Below are 27,513 nucleotides of genomic sequence, written 5' to 3'. Positions count from 1 at the left end.
CTTCCCTCTAGTCTTTCACTGCTAAATTTGGGACAGTTAGCGCAGATAGCCCTCGAGAAGCTTTGCGCGAAAATTCAAAAATAAAACAAAAAACAGTAAGTTGCAAATTTTATTTTTCAATTAATGCGTATCAATAAAACCCTGTTTTTTGTGGGGTTTTTTTAAATGGTGGAAAGTGAAGAACTCAGAGTAGTCCTTCAGGGCGAAAAAGCGAAGGCGCTTGAATTAATTTTAAAACCATCGTATTAGTATTTTATTTCCCCGTCGCGCCAAACATGCTCGCCTTTTCAGCTGTGGGGGCGTTATAATGTGACGGTCAATCCCACTATTCGTTGGTAAAAGAGTAGCCCAAGAGTTGGCGGTGGGTGGTGATGACTAGCTGCCTTCCCTCTGGCCTTACACTGCTAAATTAGGGACGGCTAGCACAGATAGCCCTCGAGTAGCTTTGTGAGAAATTCAAAAAATAACAAACCAACAATATTTTATTCATTTCTATTGTCCAGCTTTCAGTAAAATATTCTTAGCTGTTTTCTCTATAGCGGCTTGTAAAACTATAATAAATAATAATAAGGCTTGAGAGATTGTTATAAGCATGCACATTGTTTACTCTGATAAAAGCAAGTGTTTCTAACTGGTATGAATCTGCTTACATTTTTTCTAAATTTCTGTGTTAGTTGAAATGTTTCGAAGAGCTTATGTGTGTAATAAAGAAGAACTTCGAAAATTTTAGAGGGTGGAAATCTCTACTTTAAAGAATTAAATAAAAATGGCTCTTCACTTTTTCACAAAGTTCATGTAGTAGCTGTAAGTAAAATTTGGCGCACATACCTAGCCGTTTTTGCTTTAGGCTTCAGTGGTTGAATCGTTTTGAAGAAATATTTGTCTAGTAGCGATGAAGAAACTTCTAAAATCAATACTTAATTCCTTTTCAAGTTTGATTGTTTTTTAAATTTCGCGTAAACCTAATCGATGGCTATCTGCGCTAACCGTCTCTAATTTAGCGGTGTAAGACTAAAGAGAAGGCAGCTAGTCATCACCACCCACCGCCAACTCTTGGGCTTACTCTTTTACCAACGAATAGCGGGATTGACTGTAACATTATAACGCCCCCCACGGCTGAAAGGGTGAGTATGTTTGGTGCAATCGGGATTCGAACCCGCGACTCTCGGCTTACGGGTTGGACGCCTTAACACACTTGGCCATGCCGGGCCGACCTTTTCAACAATCAACATAAAAATAGTTCTGTGACCTGTGCAGGAGTTGTGTTAGTAGATTTACCTAGATTTGAATGAAATTTTCATAGCTGTTTTTCTGTAGCTTGTGAAACAATAATAATATGAATAATAATGATATGAAGAACAAATGGATGAATTTAGAATTTTATCTAACAATCGGAAAATCAACTTTTTCTATCATCAATATCTTAGCAGCCTTAGCCATTGAAATGGATGGTTTTAAGTACTATTTCAAGAATAAGTCTGTTTTTCAGATGTTTTTTTTTACCTATGTTTTATTAGAATTTTTTTGAAATTCCTAGACGAACCCTGTTATGAACCATTATCATGGTTCCTGATTATATTTAAACTCAAATCGTTTTATTTTTTAATTAGGATTTGGTTTGAATTTCGCACAAAACTAAACAATGGTTGTCTGTGCTAGCCATCCCTAATTTAGCAGTGATAGACTAGACGGAAGACACTGCCAACTCTTAGACTACTCTTTTACTAACGACCTATCGGATTAACTGTCACATTATAACGTCCCATAGTTGTAAAAGCGAACATATTCGGTGAAGGAGATTCGAACATGCAACCCTTAGATTACGAGTCAAGTACCCTAATCACCAAGCTATATCAAATTAGGGGATTTTTTGTTGCCACAAGTTTAGTTTAGAGGGACTTCAATCATAATATTTAAAATTCATAGTTAAAGGATCTTATTCAACAGTTGGGATATTTGCTGTAAATATTTACCAAAGTTTATAAGTTTCAATTTGTTTTAATCATGCAAATAATTTAGTTTATTACTAGTTTAACCTTGATGATTTTTTCGATAAACCAAATGTTACTGTTAAAAGTTTTAATTAAAGTCTTTTGTTAAAGTCCCTGATATATTTGTTGATTAATTGGTATGTTGTGAAACGTATGTAACGCATTGAGCTATCAGTATTCAATCTACCACAAGTGTTGAAACTAGATTTTTAACACTGTAAGCACGAAGACATACCGCTTAACCACTGTGAAGCGAATACATTTATAAATATTATTACAAAGCATGAATAGAAATGCACAGCAATATAGTAACCTGTTTTCGATTATTTAAACTTTTTAGCAACAAAACATTTCTTTTTTATGTGAATGTTTTATTATGATCGGTAGAGGGAGTTTATTTTGTTGTAATTTTTTAATAGTGAAGAGTTCTAAAACTTAAGCAAAAGAAAAGTGTGGAAGAGAAATATGAAGTTAAACTTATTGCGTAGTTCACCACTTTTAAGTATTAAGACCCTGTTATAAGAATAATATTGATTTCCAAAAATAATTATAAAAAATGAGCAATTTATTGCAAAAATGTAAATGTATCACTAAGCACAGACTTTAAAGGCCAATGAAAGAAAAATAGTGAACGGGTAAACCAGTAAAGTCTAAACTAAAGGCGAAAGCTAGGCTGTAAATTACATTGAACCCGGTCGGTGTTGAAATCGATAGTTTCAAATCTTCACGATGCTTCAAGATGATGCCGTTATGGGAACCAATGACGATGCGTCAATATGTAAAAGGTTTGCTGTACAGATGGGATATTGGAAAGACAAATATCTTCAATATTTTATGCGCTCTCCGGAGAGAAAGGCACCAGAAATAAGTCGAGGTTACTTTGCACGAGTTGCTGGCATGAAAGCCATTTTAGACCAGGCTGTGAAGGTTTAGTATACATACCCATAAAATGTATGAGATTGATCAAGGTTTATTTTTGGCAGAAGCACTGGGCACTGTATAATTTTTCCATTTCTGGAATTTTACCTATATATTTGTATTTTTTTATAGTATTACAATTTACATTTATAACCTACAAGATTCATAATTGGATTGTGATAGTGTTAATGCTATGTACTAGTGGAAAAGTACAATAAAAAAATCCAGTGTCTTGCATTGCTTACTTAAGGTTCATATTTATTTTTATCATTAATATTGTAATAAATTAATATGCACGTTTTTGAAGTGTGAGTAATGTTAATTTATGTGTTGTTGAATTTTGGTCAGTTGTGTGAAATGTATAGTTACTGCTATTTCTTTCCTCTAGGCTGCTCTAGGTCTTTACAAGCTAAAATTGCCCAATTTTTCTAGAATAAGACTTATAGATAACAGTTTTTAACATTCAGTAGAACTAGATTGTAATATTTTGCTAAACTAAGAAGTATTACCTGGAGATTATGCACTAATTAGATAAGTGAAACAGGTTTTAAATGCAAGTTTCATGCTATGGTAATTCAGCAGTGATAAGTTGTAGAATAAATATATTTATTGAAATTTAATAAAAAAAGACATTAGAAAAGGCAAGGTAACAAAATTTCACCTATCACTGAACAAAAGAAAAAAAATCCAACTTAAAAAATAACAATTGAATGTAGTGTTTTTTTGTTTTTTTTTCAAATATAAGGTACATGGGTATTTATATGTTACATTTCTCCATACTGAGTGACTGACTGACTAGGGTTCATGCATCTTACAATATAACTATAAAGTCTATTATTAAGGAACTTTGGGAACACACAAGATCCATTGTAGATGTCATACATGTGTGCTGATCATGTTTTCATGTTTAGAATAGATAAATGAAAGATGAAGCCCACTACTGTAATCCAAATTATTGGTGTTTTTGGAAAGTATAACTGGAATTTACTCATACATTTTTATTTTACTGAATCATCAATTAGTAATTGAAGATAAAGACAGTTTGGAAGTATAAAATTATTACATGGCTCTTTTTACACTTATACACACATCCATGTTCTTTACATGCAGGAAATGTGACAACCTTTACACATTGAAACATCATACATTCAAACATGAGTTAAATTATAAGAAACTAATTACACAGACACATCACTAGGCAAACTGTTTCATAAAATTTTAACAGTAGCTATAAAGTTAATTATTTGAAAACAGGTGTGCATATAGATTTCTAGAGCTTAAGCATATTACCTGTAATGCTCATGTTGATAGTTTGAACACTCTCATTACAGTTTACAAACAGACAGGTTGTAGGAAGACTTTATTTAAATCTGGACTGCAATGTTGCCCAGTTACAGAATTATCTCAAATTTAAGGCAACTTCCATTTTTATATGATCTAGAAAAGAAAAAAAATTGAGTGTCAGAACATCCTTTTTTAGGTCCACAGAATTAGCAATGACCATTGAGCAAACATCTGGTGCATATATGGATGCTGTCTGAACATTCAGGAATTTAACAGGCTAGTGTAGGGGAAAGGGGCCTGTGATTGGCCACAATTGTAAGGTTATTGTGAATTTTACAGCCTAATTATTTATATAAAACATTGCCTTATGTTTGGGCCAATATGATATTTCAAATATATGAAGGCCCAGCATGGCCAAGCGTGTTATGGTGTGCGACTCGTAATCTGAAGGTCACGGGTTTGCATCCCTGTCGTGCCAAACATGCTTGCTCTTTCAGCCATGGGGGTGTTATAATGTCACGGTCAATCCCACTGTTCATTGATGAAAGAGTAGCCTAAGAGTTGGTGGTGGGTGGTGATGACTAGCTGCCTTCCCTCTAGTCTTACACTACTAAATTAGGGACGGCTAGCACAGATAGCTCTCGAGTAGCTTTGTGCAAAATTCAAACACAACCAACAACCAAAACAAATATGTGAAATAAGTTTCTTCCCCATTCCTTTGCATTTTAAAGAAAACAAATATAATTTAATGACTTAAACAGGTATCATTTTAGCACTCTTTACATGAATTTGATAATATTATAATAGTAAGAAGAAAACTATAAATTATCACAATTTCTTTTTATTTAACTAAAATGATATTATAATTGATCTGAAAATACACAGGATAATTTAAGTGTTTGAGTTTTCACATCTATATCCTTCTTTCTTTCTCTCTTTTTTTTTAACCACATTACAAATTAGGTTTTTACAAGGATTTTAGCCCTTTCTAGATAGTTTTAACTCTAATATTGAATCATTATTGATCTCTTTTCAAACGATAGTGCATTCAACTCTTACTAGCATCTTAATACTGTTAGCAAATTTAAGATATCAAATAATCTGGCAAGATGTGTATGTATAATTTAAAATATGTTCCACATAAATTTCAGAATTACCTAACATTTCTAATGTTATTCCTGTCAGTAGCTAATAGGAAAAACTAGAGAATTATTATAAATGGAGTGTGGTCACTGGTTTAATTTCACAAGTAGGATTCTTTGGGGCTCAGTGTTAAAACCTTTGCTCTTTTTTAATTTACATCAATGATATAACTAAAGGAACAATCAGTAGATTATTTAAATTTGCTGATGAGAAAGGTTTGGATGTTGCTACTTTACAAAAAAGATTTGTATTTGGTGATGTTGGTGAATAAATGTAATGTAGCTTTTAATTATAATATATGCAAAGTAATGTATGTGGGTTATCATATATAGTAAGATTTTGATGGGAATAACCTGTGTTAGGGAAGAAAATGATCTAGGTTGTGTGCATGCTTGATCAGTCTCTTAAGCCATCCAAGCAATGTGCTGTTGCTAGTGGTAAAACAAACATGGTTTTAGACAAAAATAATTTATATAATTTAAGGAAATTATAATTTAATTGTATATGTTACTAATTAGGTCACATTTGGAGCACTGTGTCTAGCCTTAGCTATTTTACTTTAGAAAGGACATGTAATTGTTGGAAAGAGCTGAGAGGAGGGCTACTAGTAGTAGGATAATTTATGGGATATAAATGTTGTATGAGGACAGGATTTTTTTTTTAATGTGTATGTACCTAGTTTGAGTATCATTGTACCACTTAATTAATCAAATGCAATCAGTTAATGGGGTCATCAATTAAGTTGGTTTGCAAATACCATATTGCTAAGTTCTATTTATTAATTCTTATAAATTTTGATATTTTCATTGGTTTACTGGTAAAGAGCAACTCGGCCAATTTTAACTACTGGAAAGCCTTTGATAGTGTGTTCCAAATAAAATTATTTAGTGAGTTGGATATTCATGTATAAGAAATTGAACATTTTTCCAGCTGAGAGTGTGTATTTATTGTGGTTTGTCGTAAGTGTATTTTGAAATCTTTGTGGGTTTTTTTTATTATTATTTATATCGATGATTTGTGTAATATTTTGGACAGAAACAGTTCCAAATATACTGATGACAACAAGATTCTGGAAAGAGCTAAATCTGTTGAAAATTATTTTCTTATTTAAAAGGGCCTTTCCAAATGTACTGTCATAATACTAAACTAAAAAATGGAAAATTAGTTTTTGTTTTTTAGGAATGTAAAGTTGTACACTTAGGTTATGGAAATTTCAAAAATAACTTTTATTCTGAATGTATCATTGATGTGCAAAAATAAAAGTGGATTTAGCTGAGATTGTAAATAACACTATAAAGCCCTGTGTATTTAGTTATAAGGAAAAGAAGAAATAATGTCTTAGTTTTTTTTTATTTTGTTTTTTAAGAAAGGAGTTTATTGTAACCTTGTATAGGATTATTGTGTAAGGTTTGTAATCCCGAAGATGTTTCTAAATTCTGGGATTTCTAGCTTTTAGTAGCTTAGATTTTATTATCCTAGCAGGAGTTTTATATTTTTTATTGGAGAATATATTAGCACTATGTATGGATGGCACAGGTGCCTGTATTAAAGCGATACAAAAGTCATCTGGATTTTTTTCTCTATAGGTCATCAGAAACTAGATATGAAGAGCTACTTAGCATAATCATACTGTCTTGCTTCTTTTCAATTGTACAGTGTGTCCCAAAGTTGAAAAACCAGCAAATAACCAAAGCTGGGATTTATTATTATCATTCATCATCAGTCTTCTTCAACAAGTCTTGTGCATACCTAGTTCTGATAATAACTATAATTTTATCATAACTTGATAGAGCAAAACAATCTTCACAATCTTTGAGTACCTGTTTGATTAGTATCCTATGCAAAATTTAGGGAAGGGGAATCAGTTCTGGTGTAAATGATGTTATAACCCTCAAAATTAACTTTCTTATAGTAATCTGATGTTCCTTTAAAAGGCTTAAGTACCGAGTGTAATAGGAATTACCAGCTATTAATAGACAAACATTGAATGACTAGCATGTAGAACACCCAGTGCTTTGTACACTATACAATCAATGTTTTAAGGGATTTGACTCTCCATATAAAGCTGAGACAGCTCAGTCTGGTATGTGTTTATTAGCTAGATCAATTGATATGTTTATTTCCATCCCAGGCTTGTTTATTTATTTCTTTTTTTTTCAAATTCAATATCCAGTCCTACATAATTTTGTTTAGCAATAAATGTTTTTCATAATACTTGATTAATTACATTCCATTTTGTCTTAATCAAAAGTAATTAAACTATCTATGTATTTCTTATTTAACTTATGATAAATGTTTGCTATATTTTTAACAATTTATAGTTGGAAGTTATTGTAATTGGCTAAAGTATCAAAAGAAGTATGTTGATTAAAACCAGTTGAGTTGAAACTGACTCGATATGTAAAATGAAATTTTCTGATCATCAATAAAAAAAAACTTCCAAAATGAAAATAAGTATTTAAATGTTTTAGAAAGCATGGTCTTAGAACAACATTTTTGAATTTCATAATCTAAAAATATTATAATACTGAATTAAATTATACAGTTTATTAAGCACAAACTAAGTACTATTTAGTACGTTTGTCAGAAATTTTATGTAATTTGATTTATTATCACCACTGTGAAAAGAAAAATTCTGGAAATATGTTTGACACCCATCCAGTCTGAAAAGGTTACTATTGCCATGGAATCATCTATACATCTCAGGATTAGGATTGCAACCCTTTATTTTATGGAATAACTTTTGTTAAATAAAGTTTAGAAACAAAATTTTCGGAATTCAATCCAATTAATTTCAGCTGTCATTTTTCAAATGTTTCTTGGTACAGTAGGGTGATTGAATAAAAGTTGTAATTTGCTCCAAAATCAAACTTAACAGTATCTTATAAGAAGGCAACTAAGACTGAAAATGATAATTTAGATGAGGCTTAACCAAATTATTGTTTCATAAATTAATAAATTTTGTAATTATTTTTTGAATTTGAGACTTTGTAAATCACATCATTTTATTATAGTTTTACAAGCAACTATTTGTAATTCAGCAAAAAAAAATTAAATTAAAAAAGAGCTCTTCTATTCCAGATTGAAGGTTAATATGTTTTCAGTATATAAAGTATGGAAACATGTCAGTTTTATTTACTTGTTATGGCTAGTTGTTTGCAGACTGTCAGATTGTTAACCTGGGTGCAGGGTTTGACACACTCTACTGGAGATTGGAGGATGAGGGGATTCATGTTCAAGTTTTACAGAGGTAGATCTTCCTGGTGTAACTTCTAAAAAATGTCATGCTATCAGAAGTAGGAAACCACTTTTAGAGCAACTAGCTGCAAATGGTAAATACTTTAAATGATGTCTGTGTGTTTGTGTATATGTATATATAATATTACTTAGGCAAAATATTAAGCAACTTGCTCTCTTCTTTTAAGTTTTAAGAAGAAAGTAGAACATATTTGGTTATTAAAAATATTTATGTATTGACATCAGAAACCTTTTTTATTAGAATTTTTGTATTATTTATATTATTGTTAAATACAGCTGATATTTTGTTTTTGTTGCTAAGATTTAATTAAATGATCTAATGCAGATGCTGCAGCTTTAGTTTGATTAGCAATATTAATACCCATGATAGTTTAAATACTGTTTACCTTTGTGGTATGAGAAAACATTAAACATTGAGGTCTTTTAACAAGTCATATGTAAAGAGTTTTCTCCCATGGTAATACCGTGTTTCTCCGATAATAAGACCTAGTGTGATTTTTGGGGATAATTTTAATATAAGCCCTACCCTTAAAATAAGCCCTAGTTAAGAGTGGCAGGAAGAGAAAGAAATAAAAAAAAATTAATTTATTAATTAGTTTAATAGTTAGTTAATTAGTTTGTTTAAGTATTAATCAGTTAGTTTAATAGTTTAATAATAGTTTATTTTAAATGGTTAGTTTAATAGTTTGCAACATTAAATAGAATATAACTTTTTTAGTCATTTTCACTCTAGAACAAGATGAATGTAAGAAAAAGTTATTCGATCGAGTATAAAAGAAGCATAGTGGAGGAATCACAGGGCAAGAATCTTACTGCTTTCTGTAAAGAAATGTTTTTCGTAATTTCTATTTATTTAGAGGTCTTATAATTTTTACTTTGAAACTTCATTTTTTTAATATATCAAAATAAGACATCCCCCGAAAATAAGCCCTAGTGTCATATTTTGGAGTGAAAATTAATATAAGCCCTGTCTTATTTTCGGAGAAACACGGTATGGAGCTTGAACCTGATTTAGCTTTTTTGATGACATATAGCAATGTAAAATTACAAAGGAAAATAAGAAACAATGAAACTAACTTCTTTTGACTAATGTGTATTTCTGACATGGTCTTACATCCACTCTCACAAAGGTATCTGTCTTTTTTTCCCACTAAGCATTACTAAAAAGTTTGATGCTCAGTACACCCACTGGTCTGTATAACCTCAAAATTTTGTGTAACTTTTGAACATGAAAGCATGTTACCATCCTCCATTAATAGTATTGTACCACTTATTTTGGCACAGATAGCTTCATTTGTTTCTCCCATTCAATCCTCATTTTCTCAGTTGGCAGAGCATTATTTATGTGTGTGTTTTTTGGACGTTACTATTATTTGTGATTGTACTTCACTGATATTTCATTACCTTTTTCAACAGATTCTTGTATTGTGTTTACATTCAATTCCTTCTTGTTTTGTTTTTTTAATTCATTTATTGTTACTAAATTAGTAACTTAGAATTACTTTGTGATTTAATATATCGACACTGGATGTTCTTATTATGGTAGACAGTGCTTCTGGTAAAACTACCCAGACATTGGGTCCAACTTTATTTGCTGAGGTGGTGCAGACCTATATTTCTACATTTGGCTGGTTATTTCTTTTTATTTTCAACTTAAGAATGTTTGTGAGGATGAGTACAGTAAAGGAGAATAAAAATGGATTTTTTCTGCCATTTTCTTATATTTGGTCTGTAACATTCTTCATCTTCAAAGAATATCTCACCTTCCATTCCTTTTTTATTTTACAGTTGGTTAATCAGGTGTATGGTATATCACATGCCTTTTCCTCCTAGCTTATGGAGGTCCTTCATAAAATATTTATACTGCTAATGTACCAGAATCCTCTACCATTCAACTTATGTTATCCTATATCCACTCCGTTTCTCACTCCCTGAGACCTCTATTCCTTGAGAAGGCTATTTGGCTTTCACACTCATTTCTTCAACTTCAATCTCCCATCTATTCTCCCATTCTAATTCTGATCACCTTTTTCGTAAGTTTCATTAAAGTGTTACATGTGTGCACTTACTACCTTCTTTTGAGGTTCATGTTCCCAACCTTTTATTTCCTGGAACCCTTGTTTTCCGTTATCTATCTCCTGTAATACTAACACTAAATGATTGGGTTTGTCAACTTTTTAGGATGGTGTATTCAGTTTTATCCATGGAAGGTCACCATTTCCTCAGTATTTCTTTTCATCAAATTTTTCATAGCACTATAACTTTGGCTGCTTGTCAGTGCTGTTTGTTAGAAGAAATCTTTCAGGTCAGAATGTGGACTACTCCATATTCCTTCATAACTCATTATCTATCTAGCTGTATCTGTCTCAGATGGATGTCATCTTTCTTCCAGCAGTTATTTTACAAATTTTCATTCACCTTTGACTTGAGTATGTCTTTTCATATCATTTATGTTTTTTTTTAGAGACCCTTTTTACCATTACTAATAAGATCCACTTTGTGGGGAATGTTGCCTAGTCAGATAGGGCAGCCCTCCCAATAGCACATTGGTACATCTGAGGACTTGTGCTGCTAGAAATATAACAAACAAACAGATTGGGTGTTCCACAAGACCACTAGTGGCATTCCTTGTGGTATATATTTATGTGTCTCTAAGTATCTGTAAGTTTAACTAATTGGTTGACCTTCACTCATGAACTATCATGAGTAAAGCAAAAATGGATTTCTACTGACTCTTTGAATGGATAAATCAGGGATGATCTGTTTATCAAAATAAGGAATCACAGACACTGATTGCATTTTCTCCAGTATGACAGTCCATTAGAATCCACACAACATTTCCTTCTCTCCTTTTTTTCTCTTAAGTGGAGTATGGGATCTCTTACCAGTTCTCATTCACTGGAGTGGTGGTTCCAGGAGGCTTCCTCCTGCATGTGAAGTAGAAATTTACCTTACAGTACAACTGCACATTTATCCACTCACTGAGAAGAAGACAAAGCTGGGTTATTTCCTAGCCTTATCTTTGCAGGCTTGTTCTCAGGTGGACCAATGTTTCATAATACTGCTCATTCTGAAGGTATTTTTGATTTGTATTTCATCAATTTTCTAACACTACTTTCCTTAGTTGTCCTTATCTACACTCCAGTATAGAGCCTGACCATCTGATAGGGATGCTTCTTACACTAGTTTCATCATTTACTTTTACTCCCACTTTAATATCCCACAGTTACAGGTAAACTTATGAATTAGGTGGATTATTTATTAGAAAATAAGATCAGCATATTAACATTATTATTATTGTATTTGTTTTTAATTAAACTCTGATTTTATAACTTGTGATGCAACAGAAAGTACCTTCAGACAATTTATAGTATTTTATTAATAAAGATTCAATAAAATAATAATGTCTTACTTCCACAAATGTTGAGTTACCTTAAATGTTGCTTTAAAATTCTTTAATCCCCAATATAATCTACAAAACAAAACATTAAGAATTTCCACTGGATACGTTAATAAAAACTGTGTCAGTATTGAAAAGCTTTTATATTTTTACATCCTATTATGTAGTATGGAAACACATTTCACTTATGTCACTTAGTTCACTCTATAAAAACTGTAAACTGCCATACTCATTTACAACTTGCTGCTAATGTTACATGTGCCTACCCTGTGGCATTGTGGTTAAAGTATGTGTTTATAATTCACAAGCTGCTACTTTAAAGTATTCTTAGTAGTAAGTGTTCATGATATCTTTAAAAACAGTGAATTGCTTTCTTATTCACACACAGCAGTAGTAATAAAGAGTAGATCTGAATGTTATGAAATAAAATAACTTGATTAGATTTTCCAATAGAATGTGTTTGTTTTGTTAAACCATCTGTAAAAGGTATTGCCTCCTCTCACATAAATAGCTATTCTCATTCATTGCTGTCCTCTGTATGCAAAATATTTTTGAACATGTCACAAACCGATTATCTCCCTTGCATTAGAATTAACTGATTCCAATACATCTCTCATACAAATCGTCATTTATCAACCTTCCACCAATGAGAGTGTAATATACTCTCATGATGCATGTAGCTTCCTCTGTTCAATTCTACTGAAATATCATTTCTTATGCTGTAGTACTTGTGTTCAGATGTTTTTTATTTTAAGACTCTGTGTGTGAATCATAATTTTGAAAGTTTAATTGTTCCAATGTTCATTATTATATTTGTCTTTTACATTGAATAAATCTTTTAATTTAACTTAATTTTTCAGTTTTTACTTTTTTCTCACACTTGCACATTTTCAGTCAAACACCTGTTTGATTTATATATTTCTATAATGGATTCTGAGGTTCATGTCCCAAATTCAGATTTATACCTCTAGCACTATTTTTGCAGGCTGCACTTTGGGAGACCTATTGTTGAATGTTTCTGCTGTTATCCATCATGTGATTGTTTGTTATCTGGGTAGACCACCAATCCTCCAGAACAAGATGAACCTGCTTGGGCTGATGAAGATTTTAGTCTTTTTACAACCAGATATGTCACATTTTTCTCTACTCATTCTGCAGAATCATCTAGGCCTAATATAGCATTTTTGTACATGATTTCTCAGATATGTTTTTCCAATTCTACATTATTCTAGGGTCGATTATTACCTCCATGTTGACTCTTTGTTGTTTACAGCTCATACTTTACATACATGGTTTCATTGTAGTTGAGATTTTCTGGGTTGGGATATGACCTTGTCCTGGTTACTTTCACTGCTTCTTTCTTTTTGAGATTTATGTATTTTTCCTTAATGATATGTTTTCGGTTGTGTATCTGTGAGTTCCAGTGGGAGCTTGACTATATTATATTGTTACCCTTTGGTATTCTTTCACTCATGTCCATGGGTTCTTTGAATTTTATCAGAGGGACTTCTCATCCAATTCCTCCCCCCCCTCCTTTCTCCCTGACACTTTTCCTGTCCCATAACTTGGGACCCTGCCATCAGCCTGTATCTATCTAAGGTGGTACAAAGTTTTCTGCCTCTACAGGTCAATGCACCTTTGGATCATCTTTCTCCAAGCTTTTATTCCAGGCTATTTTGTTATTCTCACACCAAACCAGAAACTGGCACCCTATATTAGGTTTCTTCCACCACATTCTAATTCTCAATTTGTCCCATTTTGCCTTGAAGTTGTTTCTCACCCTTAAGTGGACTTTTCACCAGATTTATTGATGACAAAGAGGAATGTTGGAAATGCTTATATCGATATTTTGTCACTTGTGATCCTGTGGTGTGGTTTTTCTGTATTGTGCACTGCTCTTTGGACTTGCTTTGGCTCTATATGGTTTGTCAAGTGTTCAAAACATTTGGTCATCACTTATATACTCTCAGGTTTTGCTTTTTTTTTTCTCTTTGGTTGACTGGTTACTGTTTGATCATTCTGAATATGAGTCTGCTTGTTACCTTTATCAGCTTCTTCTGAAGGCAGCTGTAATGGACTTTTAATGGAGTTGAAATCCTTACTGCAACCTATCCAATATCTTGTTCATTTGAGTGTGTTTTTTCCTTTTATGCACAGCATGATTACAGCTCATGAAGTTCTGTTGCTTTTGGGGATGTGATCTTTCATGGTAGTCTTATCCTCATGGGTCAGGCTCATGTATGGACTTTTCACAACCAATGGAATTTAACAACAATCATTTGTTGGCTCTTATTACTCTTCCTCCTACCCTTGTTATCAGTTGGATTTGATAGTTAGATATGTTTCTTATTTGGGTTAATTTTCTGTATTTCATGAATGTATCTCTTTTGGGTGAGGGTTGATTAACTGTAAAATTCAAGGTTTTTGGTTTACTGCTGAGAGATCTTATCGTATTATTGTCCTGGAGCTTCTTGCTTTAAGTTATGGTTTGGCTCATTTTGTGGCCAGAAATTATTAGGTAATGATCTGTTCTGACTTCCATAGTTGCTTATCTCCATCACCAGGGTGGCACCTGTTCTCCATCCCTCTGTATTCATACATTGGATCTTGTATTTGAGCATACACACTTAATATTCCAATCATTGCATGTTATGTTACAAATGCTTTTGCTCTTGTTGTAGATCAAATTCCTGTCCATACAACATTTATTCAACAGGGTGGTCTCTCAATTCTTTTGTCTTCCAGTCACTTTGACTTCAATGGGGTACTCACATTGAGGTTTTTACTCTGTTCCTTAAATACAAATTACCTTAGTTTTGGCCTCATGTTCCTCATCTTCTTGTTCTGGATATCAGTGTTTTCAGCAAAGATTGAACTTACACATTGTCTGTCCACCCATTCTCTTTCTTTTTCCAGATTTTGTTCTTTCTTGACATTCCATGTTAAGTTCTTCTGATAGCTCTTTCTTGACCATTTCAGCTGTGGTTTCTGCAGCTTCACTGGCTCCCATTCCCTCCCCTGTTACTTCTCCCATGTTTCCATCCCTTCTCCAACCTTCATCCAGACTTACTTTTCATCGATATTTCATGTATGTTTTATACTTTTACATGTTTTTCTCATTCTTTGGATCATTTTTCCTCTCCCACACTTTGGTGGCTCATGATGACAGCTCTTCCCTTTTTGTCATTATATTGCCTGCACAGCTTCCTTCTGTGGTGTCTATTTCTACCTCTTACTTCCCCTGTTCATTTTCTTTTCCTTTTTTTCTTCTCCAGTTAGGTTTGGCTCTTAAATCGATTGACTTCTTTCTCATGTACTTTTTTTACCGAGTGTATTCTCACCCAATTCAACACCTTACCTTTTCATTGTCCTTTGGAGGTAATTCTTCAGTCTGGCATGTGGACTACTCATGATACATTCATCTCTCACTGTTTGCATGTTTTTTTGTCCTCAGGTTATCACTTTTTGGTGCAGATTTCTGTATGTTGAAGGGACCTCCCAGAGAAGGTTCTGTTCTTTCATTTTACCTCCTCTGGAACCTAAACATCCACCTATGTGTTTGCTATGTGTGACAACCCATGAAGGGAGAGAGAGGGTTCTGGTGGTTGAGGGATCCAACTGTAACACACCACTTTGGCCTTGAATTCCTGTTGATGGGTGGCCCCCACAGGGTCAGTTGGCTGGTCCACTTAGGCTAGGGTAAACCAAGTACTAGTGTTTAGTGTTGGACATTTTCAGCAGGTGTTGTGGACATTGTGTCTGGTACTGGTGTTTGGGAATAGTGTTTATGAAACTCTAGCATTGCTGCAGTGTCCTTCTTTGGTATTGTAGTGCATCCCCTTCTTGGACTCAATGGTGGGTGGGGTCAGTAGGCACCAAAATATTCTTCCTTTATTATGAACCCCCCAAATAAAAATAAAATGGTGAAAAAAACAGACCATAGGTAAACAACCACATCTTGAAGATTCTGGATTTTCGTAAGGATCAGAAATAAGTTGTTCTAACTAGATTGTGCATTAATCAGTGTTTTAACTCATCATTTTATTTTATCTGGGATTGATGCACCAATTTGTGGTCTGTGTGACACTCAAGTTACAATAGTCCACATTTTACTGTCATGCCATCATTTCAACTGTCAACGACAGCACCATTTTAGACTCATTTTGTCCACAGGTTTACCCCTGTGCTGGACAGTATCATTGGCAATGGTGACTGTCAAATGTTTATAGTTTTTTTGAGGACCACTGGCCTTTTTAATACCATTTAAATTTTAATTCAAAAATTGGACTTTGTTTTGTTTTAACAGGATTTCTTTTTATGAATTTTAATAATTTTTATTCATTTTTAATTTTTTTTACTGGTTGTTTGGCAGAGATAGCCTTGTTGCTTTGCACCATAAAACACCAAACAACCAACCAGTTCTCAGGTTATCTTCCCCTGTAGTCATTCAAGAATATCAAAATTCAGTGATACTTTGGCTGGGTAAGATTTTTGTTTCTTTTTTTCAGGGGCACTTTCCTCTTTTATTAATGTTCATTGTTTGGATCCTGCTTTCTGGTGAGTTGTGCTTAACCAGGTTTTTTTTTAAGTGTTCAAATCCACACTGTCAAGCCATGTCAACTTCCATATTATAATTCCATGGCCGTGCAATGCACACTGCAGAAATGGACTACATGAATAAAGCAGAAGAGGCTAGCTGTCCATCCCTGCTATTACTTGTATTGAATAATTCAGTGTGGTCTGCTTTTGAACATTGGGTTTCATGGTCACCTAGTGCACTGTCTCAGATGCTGTCATTCCTCTGGACTCTCCACTACATTTTACCCCCCTTTTCTTTTAGTGGAGTGTAAAAGTCCTTACCACTTTCCAGTTTCAAGCTGCTTAGGTGGTGGACTATGAAGGCATCCTGCTGAATGGGTTATTGAAATACAAACAAAATATAAAAATTATTATAAAAACTATTCAGTTGAGAGTAGGACAATAGTGTTCTGCTGGTGTAGTTAATAATATCTCCAATATGAAACAAAAACAACTGGGAATGAGATATCAAAATTGTGGTTCACACCTTGTATTAGGATCCATAATCTTTCCCCCACGTGTATATCTGTTTCCATTTGCTGGTTTGTGGATTTAGAGTAGAACCAATCAACATAATACCTCACACATACATATTCCTACCTCATTTATACTTCATTAATGTTGTGTGTCATGGTGGTGATTATTGCAATGGTTCTTTCCCTTCTGCTGTTAATTGGGGTTTCTTATTCTGAGGATTTTAATGGATTTGGGGTGGTTCTGATCAATTTCACTTTTAAGGGAAATTGTTTAACTTATGTTGACATCTTTTTTATACTGGATGTTGGGCTCCTTGATTGATTTATCAGCTTATCATATTCACATGTATGTGAGTTAGGGAATACTAGGTTTCCTGCAGTCTCATAAACTTTAAGTGAACATAGTTCTTTTTACTACCCGTGCCAGATGACTAGAATTTGTATTGTAGTTGACTTGCCACCTATATGATCCTCCTTCCTACACCCACATGGATGTTGACACTTGGCATCTGGGTTGTAGTTGTAGTTGGCATACTGATGGTATGATCTCATTCTACCCATGCACAGATGTTGGTTCCCAACAGCATTGGTTTTGGATGTAGTTGACTTGATATGTATGGTCCATCATTTCTTAGCCACTCTACATCTAGTGGCACATCCTTTACATTTTTACCAATTTTTGTAATTTCTGGGAGTGAGTTTTATAAATATTGAGTGGTTCAAATCACTTTCCAGCCATAATTCTCTCTTGGTTGTGCTACTCTGTTTTCTGCCCATATATGCAACATCTTTCTCTTATGGGTGAAATGTATACCTGGCTTAGAAGTGGTGAGGTTCCAGCATATCAGATCTTTGAATCTAACTGTCTCATTGTAGAGAGTCTTAGAGATGCTTTTGAAGGACGCTTGTTTCTATCCCTTGCAAAGTTCCCTCTACCTATTGATTGTGAGAATTCTGTTTAATTATGTGAGTGGAGGTAATGTACTGTATCGGAGGTTATAATTTACCTACACTGAAAATATATTTCTAATAAGTATTTACCATCTCTCACACTTCCTACCTTTCCTCCCCACTGAAAACCAGTGCTTCCATCTTCTGCCAAAACTTGAAGTAGTAGTTTGGTAGAAATGAATAGATGGAGTCATGTCATGAGAACGTGTTGCACTTTCGTTAGTGGAGGGTTGATGCATGATGGTTTGCATGGAAATCAGTCAATTCCAATAGAAGGGAGATAGAAGAGGTAAGTACTTATCAGAAAACATTTTCAGTACAGGCAAATTGTAACTGCTTGTTCCTTATGGTGACTGTCTGCAAGTTTTCCAGGTATTTTTGAATTGCTGATTTTTTAACATGATTTCTCTATATTTTCATCTCTTTGTTGCATCACAAGTAACATCTTCGTGTGGAAAGAGCATAATTATAAATACTACAGTTTGAATAACTTTGTTACATGTGTATTGATTTAAGCTACTTATGATTATAGATGAGAAAACAAAATGTATTTGTGTTTTACTTCCACATTGTGTTTGATGTTTTGTTATATTACTCAAGTGTTTTATTCTGTCATAGACAATGAAGTGAAGTTTTCAACCAATGATCTACATGCTGGAAATTATCACTTAGTAGGAGTTGATATGAAGCAGCTTTCAAATCTACAAAGGAAATTACTTCAAGAAAGTGGTTTGAACCCTTCCATCCCAACTATTGTGTTGTCAGAATGTGTGTTGGTGTATGTTGATTTAGCTGCTTCTGCAGCATTACTTCGATGGTTTGCAGAAGCATTTCAGGTTGCAGTATTCATAAATTATGAACAGGTATAATTCCTACCAGTTTTTCTTGTTTAGTCACTTGAGGTTAAGTTGTGTATGTGAATACATATTCAGCAACTGCTTGCAATATTTTACTTATGTATATACTTATATTATACAATTAGACAGTAAAATGCATATTAAACTCATTAAGTGTGTTTAGTTAGCTTGGAAATTGTTTTATTTATTTATTTTTTATACTTTAAAAACCAAACTTCACAATAGGAATACAATTATATTAATAAATGTTATCCAACTTAGGCCAAGTATTGAAATTTATATGTAATTGTAATATCTTAATGAAATTTTTTTTCTTCCATTATTGTACATGTAAGTCTGCAGAATTCAATTATTCAGTACTTCCTGCATTGTCTTTTTGTCTGGTGGCATCACATGGTTATAATTTCTGTTAAGGTATGAAGAAAGTTAAAATAATCCTAAATTTTGTCAAAGTATTATGTTTTCATTAAAAAGAAAGTATTATTTTAGTCCAGTGACACATTTACACTTGACAGCATTGTAATTAATCATTGTAGACTGAAGTACAGTAAACTTTACAGAAAGTGTATTTTTCAGCGCATGGAAATAAATTTATAGATAATACACACACAAACAATGCTGTCAAGTGTAGATGTTGTGTCATGGGGCTAAAAGAATACTAATCAGTCATGAGCAGTTGTTAGACATGAATAATATGGCATTCATGTCTAATTTATTTGTTGTGGAATGATGTGTGTGAAAGTAATTTTCCTTGAAAATTGCATAAAAGTTGGTGACTAAAGATAAGCAGTGTTCATGATACAAAAAATCATACAACCTATCAATCTATATTTCTTACATAAAAGAGCAATAATAATGTTTGTATAATTAATATTATGGAAGGTTATAATGAAAATGAATATGAGAAGAAAATCAATTTTGTAGAACATTAAAAGATAAGTTGAACTTGTTTCTTTAATGTGTCGTCATTATTAGTGTAGTCATATTAACAATTAAATAATAAAATCAGTTTTTAAATCTGTATTATTTATTTGTTAAGCAAGCTTTTGATTTTTCTCTAATGACAGTTTTGAAGGAAGAGTTGAAATATTTATCAGTAAGTACTGAACTTGGAGATTGAAACCTGTAAAAATTATTTTTAATCATTAGCCAAATTTACAAAGTTCTAACATAATATAAACAGCCCATGCAGTCATGTATTACATTTAATCAATGTATTATTCATAACATAAAGACAGAATCCTGAACAAAGTTGATTTTTAAGTTTATTAATTTTCATGATTTCGTTATAGTATTAACTTTATTATATCACATGACGTTTACACATCAACTACCAAAAGTAACAGGAAACATTATTCAAAACTAAACCAACATGAGACTTTTTAATGAATAAGAGATCTTAGATTTGTTCTTGATTGTAATGTAATTTTATAAATGCTGTGAATGAAAGCTGCTAAAATATTGGACTTGCAATTGTACTATAAATGTTACCTACACAATATTTAACTTCCTTCTGTATGCTAATTGTTCTTGGTAATTATATCCTTTTTTATTTGGTACCTGGAAGGATAGAGGTTTCTAGCAAACTAACAAGAAAGACTACTAAATAAATTACTCAAAATTTAAATGTTTGTTCAGAAAAAGAGGAGTGAATCACTGTTTATTAATTACTAGTAAATAAATTAATTTTTAATTATGAGTAGCCCTTCAAAGCTGAATAACTATCTTTTGTCGGTACACATTAGCTTTTACATTTCTGGACACAAAGGTATATTCCTGGAGCAACTTGAAAACCTGGGAATTTTGCAGTTTACACCTTGTTTAATAAGAAATGCTTCACTCTTTCTTGATATACAATCATCAGAATCTATAATCTGTATTTTACTAATGTGAAGAAACACAACATGAAAACCAGAACATTAAACCTTTTTATCAAAATTTTAACCTGTTTTCCCAGAAAACTCAAAATTCTGTTCAACTTTAAAGTGTTTAGATGTAAATTTATTTTTGAAAAGTGCATAATAATTTGTACCTTTATCTAAAACTACTGATCTAACAGGTCAACTTATTTTATGCACTTTAAGGAATACCTAAGATATTTTTAGATGATAACATGATGGGTTTGTGCTCGGTTATTATCATGTTATCTTTGAAAAAGAACCATGTATTTTGTAAAATGGATGTCCTCCTGAAGTGTTAAACATTTAATTAAAAGTTGCTCAAATATTTTATATTTAAAAGGTATTTTAAGTAACTAATTGTATGAATTATAACCTAAAACATTTTTTTCATTAATATTTTAGAGTTGCTATGCCTATAAAATAAAATTTGGAAAGTATATATTATCTGTGCTCCTTTATTATAGGTTAATATGAAAGATAAGTTTGGACAAGTTATGGTTGAAAACTTGAAGAAAAGAGGATGTGACTTAGCTGGAGTGAGTGTTTGTACTAATCTTCAAGCTCAAGAACACAGGTATGTATGCACTTATAAGCATATATCTTGATTACTTAGGAAATACTGGACAATTTGAGTCTGTATTAAGGAGTGCAATATAATGTATAAGCAGAGACATGTTTTGTGAGTGCAGTGTTATATACAAGTAGAGATGTGATTTGTGAGTGCAATGTAATATATAAGTAGAGATGTGATTTGTGAGTGCAATGTAATATACGTAGAGATGTGATTAGTGAGTGCAGTTTAACATGTAAGTACAGATGTGACTAGTGAGTGCAATGCAATATATAAGTAGAGATGTGACTAGTGAGTGCAATGCAATATATAAGTAGAGATGTGACTAGTGAGTGCAATTTAACATGTAAGAACAGATGTGACTAGTGAGTGCAATTTAACATGTAAGAACAGATGTGACTAGTGAGTGCAATTTAACATGTAAGAACAGATGTGACTAGTGAGTGCAATATAATGTGTAAGTACAGATGTGACTAGTGAGTGCAATGTAATGTATAAGTAGAGATGTGACTAGTAAGTGCAATTTAATATGTAAGAACAGATGTGATTAGTGAATGTAACATAATGTATAAGTACAGATGTGATTTATGGGTGCTGTAATTTTTATATCCTTCAATTTTTTTTGGTTACAGAGTTTTAAGTAAAACATTAGACCCATTCTGCTACACCCACCTGTAATGTCCTCTATTTCAGAATATGTTAACAGTTCTCTTGTATGTTTTATTACATATAACTGATATAAATTTAAAATTTTCTTCTGTCAAATCACATATTGCATAATGACGTGTTCTGAACAGATAATAGTCATCACATATTGCATAATGACGTGTTCTGAACAGATAATAGTCATCACATATTGCATAATGACGTGTTCTGAACAGATAATAGTCATCACATATTGCATAATGACGTGTTCTGAACAGATAATAGTCATCACATATTGCATAATGATGTGTTCTGAACAGATAATAGTCATCACATATTGCATAATGACGTGTTCTGAACAGATAATAGTCATCACATATTGCATAATGATGTGTTCTGAACAGATAATAGTCATCACATATTGCATAATGACGTGTCCTGAACAGATAATAGTCATCACATATTGCATAATGACGTGTCCTGAACAGATAATAGTCATCACATATTGCATAATGATGTGTTCTGAACAGATAATAGTCATCACATATTGCATAATGATGTGTTCTGAACAGATAATAGTCATCACATATTGCATAATGATGTGTTCTGAACAGATAATAGTCATCACATATTGCATAATGATGTGTTCTGAACAGATAATAGTCAGTTTCACTCGGAGTGCAAGCAAGACTTTAGACACAAGAGGATATAGTGGTCAGTCAAATTGATCAAGTCTATGTTGAAAGAGTTAACAACCTTTTAGTAAATAATATAATATTATTTGTACCTAGTAATATTTTGTAATGTCAGAAGTATTAATACAACTTACCTTAAGAGACTGGGAGTCATATTTACTATGGATTCCCAATTTAACTGGTAGAATAGACTGCCACTACCACCATTGGTAACTCCATGTGTATTGAGATTTCAGGATGTATCATTCATGTATTATTTCAAAACCTTGTAGAGAAGTTCATTTGGACATTTGTTGGGGCTCTGAGTGGCCAAAGGAACTTTTAAGCATTATTTGTTAAAAAAAATCATGCTATACACACCTTATTCAATATCATAATGTATTATCTCTCTCTGTTATAGGAAGTTTACTAGTTATTCCCAGTAGAATTCTAGAGAGGCATTCATAGCTTACTGACACACTGAGGGAGTAGTCTAAACCAGTTAAAACTATAATTCTACTTTGTAGATCTTTGCCGTCAGGAACAAACACTCATGTCCATAACAGTCTCAAGGCCACCATGTAACTTAAACCAAAGTAAACAGTGACTAAGAAGGTTCACCAATCCACATGATGTGTAGGCTTAGAGTTTTAAACTCTCATTAAGGCTTTATATTATGGAATTATTTATGGGTATGTGATTTCATATCACATGTCTCAAATATTGTGAGGACCAAATAATGGTTAACTTCTGCTGACTGAATTAATATATTGTACTCCAATACATAGAGTGACCTGTGATTTCTTTAATACATTACCAATACAAGACTTGATATTGAATTCAGTGAACTGAAATGTTGGTAACACTTACATTTTTTAATGTTGGTTTAAACAACAAGTCATTTTTTAACTTCTTTTCACATAACATCTAGGCTCACTCAATCTGACTGAGTCTGGCATCTACTGAACCCTATGAATCCTGCAGAGTGTATCAGTAGGTTAATTTGGAATTTCAGTGGAAGAATATTTGGAGTGTATTCATCATTGGATAAACCTGAGAAGAATAAATTTATTTTACATATTATTCTCAATGTTTATAGTTTTCAGTTTGATTAAACCTACAGAAAAAATGTTAAACATACAAACTGTTAAACTACATTCTGCAGATTTACAGATCTTGGCTGGGAAACATCAAAGGCATGGGACATGAATGAAGTGTACCACAGTCTTCCTCGAGAAGAGATAACAAGGTGAGTTTTTTATAGACTCCTTTTGATGTTTTGTGTGTGTGTGTATTTAATTCTTTGGATGTAACATTGTTAGACTGTTTACAGCATTAAAACTAAATTAGATGAAATTTTACTATTAACTTCCTTCAGGAAGAATAATTATGAGAATATTACAGAATGATACTGACTTGTAATATTTTTTCATCACTATTCATACATTTTATAATCAGTTTATTTTAAGTAATTATTTGTTGAGACTTATTGTTAATTTTAATATTTTTTACTGTTTTCGTATGATAATGTTCAAATGTATGTGTGTATGTTTAAGTTAAAGTGTGTTTGAGTTATACTGATAATTTGTAACTACTGTAAGCAGTTTCTCATTTTAAATATAATTTCTTTCTTCATTTCAAATATGTGCTTTCTAATCACAGATGACAGTACATCAATAATCTTAAGTTTGGACACTAAAATTATGGTAGTTACATGTAGGTTACGTGTGACGTTACAAAAAATATTCATGAAGCTAATACATACAGTGAATTTATTTTATTATTTCTTTAACATATTACCAGTATTACATTTGGGTTTGAGTTTGTTAGACTGAAGTGTCTATCAAATATCTATTAATATTATCACTTCAAATAACCAGGCATCTTTAAAGAACTTTGGGTTTCTTTTTCGTGTGACATTTGTGCTCAATAAGAATGATTGAAATTTCATTACCTCGCTTAAGATTATGTAAAAGGCGACAAAACTACAATTTTTATGCACTTACAAAGTACATTAAAACATCTGAATCTTTAATAGGAAGAAATTCTCTGTTATTTTTTGTGAGTTTTCTTTACATTCAGTATTTATTAAGGTACTGAAGGTTTATTTTTATATAACATAAGCTGAAACACTTAACTGACAGGGAACATTTAAACTTAATCTCAAAATTTTAAAATTACAATAAAGCTTCTTCATAAACAATGTATGCAGTTCTCTTTCCATCTACCAACAAGTAAAGAGTTTTGAAGTTATTCCACCCTTAAACACCCTATATCTTATCAACCATGATAAAAACATGGTTGTTTGAGAACCAATTCAGTAACTTTTGCATTTTGACCATGAATTGCCTTAGAATATTCAACGTTGTCTGAAGCTTCATCCTGACACGATTGTTTGAGATTAATTTAATTTTCTGGGAGTGATTAAGTAAGAGGCTTTACAAAATATAAAAAGGGTTAAGTTCAATTTTAACCCCCTTAAGACTTTCCCCATAGTGTTTACCTGCAAATTGTGGTTGAGATTGACTCAGTAGGCTTGGGAGAATTAGGGTGCAAACAAACACATATTTTGTGTTTATGTATTTATCAATTTGTCACCTTTATGCAAATGACTTGTTCAGTGGTTTATTTATACATTCATAGCTAAACTTTGAAAAACCGAGGTTTTTTTTCTATTACCTTAATATTTTTATATTAGTTCATTATTTTTACAAACTATCTGTAACAAAAATACCAACCAAGTTGATGATAACAAGAATTAAACAGAAGCTTTGTCAAGAACATATTTACAGGAATAGAAATAGCTATTAAAAGGTTGATTTGTTTGTATACATTCAGTATTTCAATATGCATTATATACTTAGAAATTTTACATTAAACAAATAGTATCCATGATATTCCTGTCGGTCTTTCCATTGAGCAGGAAATATTAACAGATGTGGAACTACAATGAAACAATCTTTTTTTGAAAAACTCAAGTAAATTACAGAACATTTGAGATTTCATTCATGTCACTATGATTTTTGTAATAGTATTTTTGATACAATTTAATTTAGAAAACTCACTCCTAGTGACTTAGCAGTGAGTCTAAAAGCTTATAATGCTAAAAACAAGATTCTGATACTCATTGTGGGCACAGTACAGATAGCCCATTGTGTAGCTTTGCATTTAACAACAAACAAACTCTAAATCGTTTTTTTTAATTTCCCCAATCATTTATTTAAATTGCCTGTTGCCCAAAAGTAAAGTTTTTCACATTTTTAATTTTTGAGTACTTGTATATATTTCTCAATTTAAACAGTTTATTAATTTTTCAGCATTTATAATTTTTATGAAACATAAAACTAAACTTTACATATGCACATTATTTTTACTTTTTAGGATTGAAAGATTAGAATTTTTGGATGAAACTGAGCTATTAGAGCAACTTTTACAGCATTACTGTATCACAGTATCAACCAAAGGGATTAAGGAAGAAGAACTAAAAGCTCTAGGCTTCACTTAGAGCTCTGAATGGAATGATTACAAAGTCTGAAATGTATAAATAAAAAACGTGAAGTGTGAAGTAAATGACACTGCATGTTGCTGTCAATGTAAACTTATTGTTAAGCATAGTTATTTAATTATATATGTATAGAAATTGGTAAAGCCAATAGACAGTCATTCTGAAGATACACAAAGTTGCTACTAAGAAAAAAAGAGTTGAATGTGGATGTAAGCAACAAAAAGTTTCAAAATAACTTTGTTTGTTTCACAACATTTATCTGTTTTGAAAAGCTTGTTGATATATGAATGTAGAGGAAACATTAATGGTAATCCTTCTGTAACTGTGGACACAAGTTTCTTTTTTAATTTCACCACTTTAACATAATATTATCAGGAGATTTATGTGATGTTGGGGTAACGTGGTGAAATATTCTGGAATCAAAAACATTTAAAAAAAATAACATTGAATTTTAGTTGTTTTTTAACATTGATGAAATGCTTTAACAAAATTTTGGAATTGAGCTTTGTAGAATTACGTGAACTGTTTTGTATGAAATGTTAATTTGCTACAAGTCAAACTTCAACTTTACACCACAAAATAAGGGTATTGCATTTATACATATAATTTCGAAATACTATCTTATTCCCTGGCTGGAAACAAAACATTATAACCTCTAATTTCTTGGAAGCTCTTTTTGTTTTTTTCATTTATGGATTCACTATATGATTTCCAGTGAGTTTTGTGGTAAAAAGTTTTAATCTTTTACTTAAGTTTAAAACAACATCAGAGGTTTGATACATTTTAATTTTGATGTGCCATTCATCTCGTGTGTGCTCAGTTATAAGAAAAAAATCTTGACATTATCAGTTTGGAGTGTACAGTTGTTCATGGCATTGAATTAAACTTAATATAATAAGATTCTACTCTCAGTACTCTGAGTTATAATGAAACAAAAAGGTTTTCTTGTTTTCACTGTTTCATACATGTATGTTTGAAGGAATACATAATGTTGTAAAATGATTATATAAATAAAAACAAAACATTCTAAACATATTTGTTGATCTTATAATTATTGTCCTTATTCTCTTAAAGTATTACTTGGCCCAGCTTAATAAATGTGTGACAATACTGAAGAAAAACATCTTATTTTAGGCCTACAAAAATATATTAAAGAAATTATATTTTCAGAAAAATATTGTGGAAACTGTTAAGCTGTCTTAAGTGAAAGCATACACTTGCTTTCAGTACGTGTCATATCAATCTGCTTAGCATGATTTATTATGTACATGTGATTTTAGCATTTGAGATGTGTGTTTAATACTTGGCTACTAGCTAACTGAACTTAAGTTCACAATGATTTGCTGTATCTACTGACTATT

At 32.1% G+C, this 27,513-nt stretch overlaps 1 protein-coding gene across 1 annotated transcript; it reads left to right on the top strand.

Annotated features, from left to right (window-relative positions):
• Positions 1 to 2,290: 2,290 nt before the first annotated feature.
• Positions 2,291 to 27,187, top strand: LOC143240454 (leucine carboxyl methyltransferase 1-like). The gene is given in 7 exon segments (XM_076482896.1): positions 2,291 to 2,918; positions 8,489 to 8,567; positions 8,570 to 8,668; positions 18,618 to 18,862; positions 21,222 to 21,331; positions 23,813 to 23,896; positions 26,029 to 27,187. Coding segments are annotated over 7 exon segments (939 nt in total). The 5' UTR covers positions 2,291 to 2,720; the 3' UTR covers positions 26,153 to 27,187.
• The last annotated feature ends 326 nt before the right edge of the window (positions 27,188 to 27,513 follow it).

The sequence above is a fragment of the Tachypleus tridentatus genome, chromosome 13, assembly GCF_004210375.1.
Source record: "Tachypleus tridentatus isolate NWPU-2018 chromosome 13, ASM421037v1, whole genome shotgun sequence".
Classification (NCBI taxonomy): Eukaryota; Metazoa; Arthropoda; class Merostomata; order Xiphosura; family Limulidae; genus Tachypleus; species Tachypleus tridentatus.
This window is presented reverse-complemented; position numbering and strand designations above follow the sequence as displayed.